A 9,091-nucleotide genomic window follows, 5' to 3' on the forward strand; every position below is an offset into this window, starting at 1 on the left:
TTAAGAACCATATCACAATTGATCCTCTAAGGACATCTTAGTGCACTAGTATGGCTAAGAAGAGGAATCGGAAATTGTTGAAATGGTTAAATCAAAAGGATGAGTCATACTTCGTTCCAAAATCAAGTCTTAGAATCGTACTATAAGATTTTGAATTAAGTGACACACACTCATCAAATGTGAATTAGAAAATTGTTTTTCTTACTCTTGCACGTTTGAAATTGGTAAGTTGTGATGTCTTGGATAAGACAATGACCAACTAAGACCAAATGTGTGTAATGTTTTGTCTTGATATAGACACACACTAACTCTTAGATATTTCTTTATCAAGAAATGTTTCTTGATAAGAGAATCTAATATGTCAAGAGGTCAGTGGGAGTCTGAAAATCTTGAAAAGATTCAAGAACTAATCAAGAGTAAACCTATTAAACACTAGCACACGACTTGAGGTTTGTAACCTATCGTGTTGACAAAATTCTTTTTCTGTGCCAATCCTGTTTAGTAAACTATGCATATGAGTTCTACGAGTCCTCAATAGAATGCATATGGCAAGCACTTTATTCAATGAAAGTACATTGACTAGAATAGGTGAGTTGCTAGATAACTTGGAAGGAATGGTGGGATCCTTGATGACAAGAAATTAAGAATGAACAAGTTCTGTCCATAAGAGTTTGAATTTGTCACAAACATTATCTTTCGATTATGATTATGGCAAATTCACATGGATAGGAACACATACACCATAAAATCTAAGTGTTATAAAGTTTCTCTCCTTCATGAAAATGATTGTGAGGAAACGCTTTCACTAAGAGAGATTTTAAGAAGATAGCGATTATGTAAAGACTAACTAGTTGGGCCTAAACTAGGTTGGCCCAAGACTTGACCATTTCCTCATACATAAAGATCACACAACCCAATTTTATGTCACATCCCATGTTTTGAAAACCGGACTGGACCAGCCGGTTCGACCGGTTCAACCGGGAACCGGTCTCGGATCCGGTTCTTTAAGGCCAAAAATACCGGTATTCGTGTGAACCGGTGAAAACCGGTCGAACTGGTAAAAACCGGAAATTTTAAATTTTTTTTTTTCATTTTTTGTATTTTTTATATAATTAAATACAATTATGACATCATCGGGTTTTTCCGGTTTTTGAGACCGGTCCGACCGATTGGACCACTTGAACCATCGAACCAGTAAGACGACCGGTTCGGTTTTCGGTCCGGTTTTCAAAACCTTGGTCACATCAATGGATCTTATGACTACTTGCACTTAACATAAAGAACCTAATATTACCCAAATGGGTAAGAAACTTTGGTTTTTGTCCATATTTAGGTAACCATGTTTTTTTCGTACACATTTGACCAATAAACTTATTTGACATGTTCATAATAGGGTAATGTTACCGTTATTACCAGTCATATTACCTTATTCTGAACATATCAAACAAGTTTAATGGTCAAATGTATACGGAAAAAAAGATGGCTACTTTAATGTGAACAAAGACCAAAGTTCGTTACCTTTCTAATTTATTAACCCGATGATATTTTACCTTCTAGAGTGTATGGTCTTATAGCTATTAAAATATATAAATGACTATCAATAAATTTATACTTTTAGGTATGTCTAATTTTCGAAAAGCATGACAAAATACATTCTTTAAACTGACAAATAAATAAATGGTGGAGATGCAATGAATGAAATAATAGAAGACAAAAGAAAGAAGACTTAGGTGGAGTTGTTATAATTACCCTTGTTTTTATTAAAGCAAATGTCAAAAAAGGCAATTAAGACCAAAGTTCAAGCTGAATGGCTAAAACTTAAATATAGTAATGAAAAATACCATCACATTATAAATTAAAATAACAATACTCTTTACGGGTCCCATGTTAAAAAGTTTATTTCGGCCGCCTGCTTTGTCGTCTCTCTCGCCTCCGTCCACCACCGTCGTTCTTTTCTGTTCGACTCCCACCCCCTTAAATTCTCTCTCTCTTTAACTCTCACATTCTTTACTTCCCTCTTTTTTATATCATTTAAGCGCTGAAAACCCTCTGAAATACCGAGGAATTTACTGGGTTTTTTTGGGATCGGTATGTTCGGTCAAAAGGCCGATCCATCTGAAGAACGCTTGCAGGTTTTAGGGTTCTAAACTGTTCGTCTGAATTTCCAGAAGAAAGTTAAGGAAAACAGCGAAGGAGATTTAAACAAGTTTTGTGTTCTTCATGGCTGGTAGTAACGAAATCAACGCAAATGAAGCCAAGGTATTTTTATTTTCTGATCTGTTTTCTCTGCCCCTCTTTCTTTTCTTTGTCATGTTCCTCCCAAAATAGTTAAATTTTTTTGTTGATTGTTTATGTTTTCTGGTGGACGTATTGGGTAATTTTATTTGATTTTTGGTGGGTTTTTTTGTTGACTGATTTGGGGCTAAAAATTGAGTCTTTTCTTTTGTAACTCATGATTTCAAAGGTTCTTTTGATCTTACTTTTTTGCATTTATTCATTAAAATTTCCCCATTTATTTTTGATCATCCACCCATTTAACTGTATTTTGATTTGATCAATCTTGTTAATCGTATGAAATTTATTTCTAATCTTCTGCCAAAAAATCATGTCTTTTTGTGTAGAAAGTTGTACCACTTCACACATGGATTTTAATCTCCAACTTCAAGCTAGCTTACAACATGCTCCGGCGACCGGACGGGACATTCAACCGGGAGCTCGCCGAGTTTCTTGACCGGAAAGTGGTTGCGAATACGGTTCCGGTGGATGGTGTTTACTCGTTTGATGTGATTGACCGTGCCACTGGTCTCTTCAACCGGATTTACAGATGCGCTCCACCGGAAAATGAGTCTAGTCGGCATCCCGGTGCCGGAATCATAGAGCTTGAGAAACCGCTTAGTACTACTGAAATCGTGCCGGTTATAATATTCTTTCATGGTGGAAGCTTCACTCATTCGTCTGCTAACAGTGCTATATATGATACATTTTGCCGGCGACTCACCGGGCTTATTCAAGGTGTTGTCGTTTCTGTAAACTACCGGCGGTCACCAGAGCATCGGTATCCTTGTGCTTACGAAGATGGGTGGGAAGCTCTTAAATGGGTCCATTCAAGATCATGGCTTTTGAGTGGTAAAGACTCTAAAGTCCACGTTTATTTAGCCGGTGACAGCTCCGGCGGGAATATAGCTCATCATGTGGCTCACCGGGCGGCGGTTTCCGGCGTGGAGGTTCTCGGAAACATACTCTTACACCCGTTGTTTGGTGGCGAAGAAAGGACGGAGTCGGAGAAGAAATTAGACGGAAAATATTTCGTCAAGTTACTCGACAGAGACTGGTATTGGAGAGCATTTTTGCCTGAAGGTGAAGACAGAGATCATCCTGCTTGTAATATTTTTGGTCCTCGAGGCTCTAATCTCGCCGGCGTTAACTTCCCAAAAAGTCTGGTCGTCGTCGCCGGACTGGATCTTGTTCAAGACTGGCAATTGGCGTATGTTGAAGGGCTGCAGAAAGCAGGGCAAGACGTGAAGCTCTTGTTCTTGGAAAAAGCCACAATCGGATTCTACTTCTTGCCAAACAACGAGCATTTTTACACATTAATGGAAGAAATGAAGAATTTCGTGAGTCCTTCACCGGTTTGTTCGTTGAGTCTCGCCGGCGAGAAAACCCAGAAAGATTAAACTTCCGGCGAAGGAAGAAGGCATATATAACACGATCTTTTGAAATTTTTACTAATAGTACCAGTACCACTATTCTCTAATTTCTAGTGAAATCATGAGAGAGGACACATGTGTAAATCGGTTATTGTTTCCTGTTCTTGTTCTTGTTTCTGTTGTTGGTTTCAAATTGGGATTTCATGGTAAGAAATCCGTTGCTAAATTTGAAGCCTTACTACGAACTACCCCCATAGGGTTTTTGATGATTGTTAATGGAAGCTAACTTTGAACTTTGAAGAACTACAATGTAGGCATCCATGGCTGCTGCCGTTTCGTTTGTAATATTATGACTAAAGCGTTATCTACTTTTAATGATCTATTACAAGTACATATACGTTCGTTCTTTAATCTTGTATCGTTGCTTGAAACGGGTCGATTTCTGAGGGATATTTATGGTGTTTGTCTGTTGTGAAAGGATGGTTGTTTGTGGGTGCAATGGCGGGGTTGGTGGAGCATGGCGAATCAAGAAGAAAAGAGGTGAAATGATTGGGGAAATGGGGACAAGTTTGAGGTTGGAAATCTCTCCCTCTCTATCATGTAGTATTGTCTTTTTCTTCAAGGGTTATAGTTGCTAATATTGCAAAATTTCAGGGGGGTAAACATCCCATTTTACAAATCCATATTCCTCTCTCTCTCTCTCTCTCTCTCTCTCTCTCTCTCTCTCTCTCTCTCTCTCTCTCTCTCTCTCATGTAGTTTTGTCTTTTTCTTCCAAGGATTATAGTTGGTAATATTGCAGACGTTAAGGGGGATGATCTGACCATTTTACAAATCCATAATTCGTCTTTCTAGTTTCTTGACTGGTTGGGTACTATCTAACTTCTCATTCAACTATAATAGACTTTTTTTTTTGTTTATTTATTATTTTTATTTTTTTGCAATCGAGTAACAATGACAGTGAAGTTTTATTTGATAGTTGAAAATTGATAAAAAGTTTTAAAATATTAGTTTAATTAACAAATAAAGTGAGCTTTCTTATTAACGTCGCCAATGGATAAATAAATAGAATTATACTGAAATAGGATTCAGATCTTGTAGAAACCTTTACAAACCTAAAAATTGTAGGAACCAATTCATTTTGTCAAAAGCACAAACATCATACTCAATACTTTGATGTTACGCGTTCGTAGGTTACGCACGTCCGTGAAACATAATACAAAATCATAGATATGATCACGTGTAACGAACGTTCATGAAACATCATTTGAGTGGGGTTTCTTTTTAATTTCATTTTTTTTTTGCCTTTTTAATGTTTTTAGTACATATTCCAAGTTACTTTTTATTTTCCAGAACTAAATATTAGTTTGAGTTTTTGATTATTAACGATTATAAAAGTTCCCATTTATAAAATATCAAGCATGGTAATATTTTCAAATCACACTAGTTTGGGATTATATCATTTTGAATTAATTTATTTTGGATCATATCATTTCGAATTTTAGTATTTTGGATCATATTATTTTTAATTTATAATTTTCGAACATACTAGTATATTAAATTAAATCAAGTTTTTATACATAACAAATTTCGACCATTATATTTTTTTTAAATCATTTAATTTTAATCATCAAAAATATAATTAAGAATCATAATATACTTGGATAAAAATGTTTTAAAACACGTCAAATTAAGGATCATAAGTATGTTGAGTTATAAATTTTTTGAATCATAAATTTTTTGAATAATCTTATTTTGAATCATATTATTTTCAAATTTGTTATTTTGAAAACTTGTAATTCTTTAAAATAAAGTTTGGTATCTAAACGTTTCGCGTCTTATTTTTTATATATAACAAAACTATAGAAATTTTTTAATTTGGAGAACTAAACATAGTTTTTATAAAAACTTAAAATCAATTAAACACCACTTGAATACACTTAACAACAATATTTTTAAAAATTTTCATTTACAAACTCACTAAAATAGTAATATGAAATTTCTTTCATTTGTTTTTTTGAATTTAAATAAAAAAATTATGTTATATTTTATAAAAACAAATATTTGTTAAAATTAAAATATGAAAGGTTTACATACTTACTTTAAGTTTTTTTTTTTTTTTTTTTTTTGCTAAAACTGCACAAATAATCATTGTGGTTAGCTCAAAAGGTTTGAACTAGCACCAGAGGTCAAACTTTTTCATTTTGTTGCGAGTTTGGTCCAATTTGCTTTGAACTTTTTCAAATGACAATTTTGTCCTTACTATTTGATTTTTACGTTTTTTTATTATTTTTGTTAATTTCTTTTTCCATTTTCTTATTTATTTTTCTGATTTTAAGATTAAAAAAATCTAAGAAAATAAAAATAAAAAAATACACCCATACTACACCCACCCACTATCTTTTCAACAAAACTACCTATCTCTCTCACTCCACTGGGTCACCAGAAACAACCGCCACCTGTTGGAAAAAAAAAAGCCACCCACCATAAACCGTCGCAACCTATCAGAAACCACCGCCACAACCACCACTCTTGGTGCCACCCTCTTTTTCTTTTTTCTGTTGCTTCGATCACTTTCTCTATACAACTGTCGGAGCAGTCAAAATGCTCGTCAGAAGGAATGAGGTTTTCAAATCTATCGTCAGAAAACCCTAAATGGCCAGTGGTGATGGTTCTATTTAAAGTTCTTGACAACGTCATCGCCTTCATCATTTGGGAGGGGGGACAACGTTGTCGCCTCCTATAACTTAACTTCAATGGAAACCACTTTGGATTCCACCTCGATTGCTGGCCTCAGGTTCTGTTGCTGCCTCGACTCAGATCCGTTCGTCTCTGGAGATATTGGGGAGTTGGAGCTTAAGAGAAGATGACCGTGTTGCATCAGATCATTTCAATGAAATCAGAAAGAAATGTTTCAACAGTGGGTAGGCAATGGCGGAGAAGGAGAGAGATGGTGGAGAGAGAACGACGGTTGTGGTGGTGGTTTCCGACGATGTGCAAGTTCGGTGATGTATAGGTTTAGAGTTTCAGTGTTCTTCATATGTAATGTAAAGAGAGAAGGAATAGGGAAGGGGATAAACACACAATGTTTTTCTTAGTTATTGTCATATAAAAATGGAAAAAGAAACTAACAAAAATAATAAAAAAAAACTGAAAAATAAAAGAGTAAGGACAAAATCGTCATTTGAAAAAATTTCAAAGCAAATTTGACCAAATTCGCAACAAAATTAAAATTTAGGACCTCTAGTGCTAATCCAAACATTTTTGGACCAAAGTTACAATTTGGAGCTAACCACATGGACTATTTGTGCAGTTTAGTCTTTTTTTTCAAAGTCATAAGTATCTTCTAAGTTTTTATGATTTTTAGAAAAAATATTTTTTTGGGTTTTTATAAAAATTAAAAAATAAACTGTTTTTTTTTTAATTTTCAATACTATGCTCATTTTTGTAGAAAATTAAATTTTAAAAATTTGATTTTTTTTTTCAAAATAATAATAATAATAATAATAAAGAAAATATTATTACTAAAAAACGAAATAAATGGAAAAACAAACTCACCAAAAAGGAGGGTAACACATGGCGATGGCGAGAGTGTGGATGGGAGGTGGTGGCGTGGGGTCGCGTTTAAGCCGATGTTCTGATTTTTTTTCATTTTAACCTTCATAACATTTAATATTCGCAGAAAATTACCAAATCTCATAAAAAATTACCAAAATGCCATGTTATATGGGGAGATTTTGACAATTAAGAAAATTAAATTTTAACCATTTATTTTTTCAATCTTAAAACAAAAATAAAATAATGTCATCGTTGATTCTATCAAAATTTTAGTTTATATATATATATATATATATATATATATATATATATATATATATATATATATATATATATATATATATATATAAAGGGAGAAAAAGAGAGAGAGAGAAGAGGGTTCAATTGAGAAAAAAAAATTAAGAAATAAGATAATAAATCCGGACCACTAATTTCAATTCTGCTGCTTAAGCAATCTAGCGTATTGGAACACATCATCTTCCTCTCTCTCTCTCTCTCTCTCTCTCTCTCTCTCTCTCTATATATATATATATATATATATATATATATATATATATATATATATATATATATATATATATATAAGTGTATTCAAATATTGATACATATATTCATATATGAATAAATATAAAAGAAGTGATTATTCATATATGTATATGACATCGGTGGTTGGTTGCGAAGGTGGTGGTGGTGGTGGTGGTGGCAATTGTGGTGGTTGGTGGCGGAGAGGAGGTGGTGGATACATATATGAATACACTTACATTTATATTCATAATATGAATATTACCCATCCTCCGTATTGCCAGTACGACAAAGCGTTTTACAGAAATATTGTTTGGCTTTTTAAGTAGAACTGAAATTTATATTTAAGTTGACCCTATAATGTTATATTTAAATTAACAATTTAAGTATTTTTTACAAACTGTTCAAAAGTTGTAACTTTAAACTGATAATAGTTTACATATAACAACATATTAAATCTGATAAATTAAGTTTAATATATTAAAAATTAAAGACATAACTTTTTAAGTAGTAGTAAATATATTATTTTATTATTGAAATTTAGTTTATTTATGATTATACTTTAGGTTTGATATTTATTTAACCTTATTAATCAACTTATAATCATTATTAGAAAGACACTACAATTTACCACTTTTAACTATTTACAAAATATTTTTTGGGTTGTTTAAGTTAAACTAAAATTAATATTTAAGTTGATTATGTAATGTTGTATTTAAATTAATAATTTAAGTATTTTATACAAATTGTTCTAAAATTGTATCTTTAAAATGATAATGGTTTACATCCAACAATATATTTAAACTAATAAATTAAGTATAATATATTAAAAATTAAAAAACATAACTTTTTAAGTAGAAGTGAAGATATTATTTTAATATTGAAATTTAGTTTATATGTGATTACATTTTAGGTTTAATATGTATTTAACCATATTAATCAACTTATATTTATTATTAGAAAAAAACTGAAAAGTCATGGGAGTTTCAAATTAGTGTGGTGAAAGAAAAAATGTTTCCTTTATAAGTATACTAGGCGAATACTCGCACGTTGCGCAGAATACAACAATATATTTCAAATTTTTACAAATATATGTTTTTTTAATATATAAATGACATTGTTATTAGCTTTTATATAATAAATCTTATAATAAGTTGGTATAAACATTGTTTGTTTTGAATTATATGATAATGTAGATATCTTTTAAAATTATATAATCCTAAGTGTCTTAATGACGTCTACCTGCAGTTTAATTATGAATAAAATTAAATATAATATATGATATAATGATATTTATAGTTGTTGTTATGATTAACTAATTTTAAAAAGTTTATTTGCTTAATATTTTAATTTCTATCGTTGTAAT

The 9,091-nt window shown here is 31.9% G+C and overlaps 1 protein-coding gene across 1 annotated transcript; it reads left to right on the plus strand.

The window, feature by feature from the left end:
* The first annotated feature begins 1,888 nt into the window (after positions 1–1,888).
* Positions 1,889–4,038, plus strand: LOC145055694 (gibberellin receptor GID1B-like). Its single transcript, XM_079004078.1, has 2 exons — positions 1,889–2,259; positions 2,622–4,038. Exons 1-2 carry the CDS (start codon positions 2,221–2,223, stop codon positions 3,672–3,674), a joined length of 1,092 nt encoding a protein of 363 aa, XP_078860204.1. The 5' UTR covers positions 1,889–2,220; the 3' UTR covers positions 3,675–4,038.
* Positions 4,039–9,091: the final 5,053 nt, after the last annotated feature.

Source organism: Lactuca serriola, chromosome 5, assembly GCF_051521515.1.
Source record: "Lactuca serriola cultivar US96UC23 chromosome 5, Lser_US96UC23_V15, whole genome shotgun sequence".
Taxonomy (NCBI): Eukaryota; Viridiplantae; Streptophyta; class Magnoliopsida; order Asterales; family Asteraceae; genus Lactuca; species Lactuca serriola.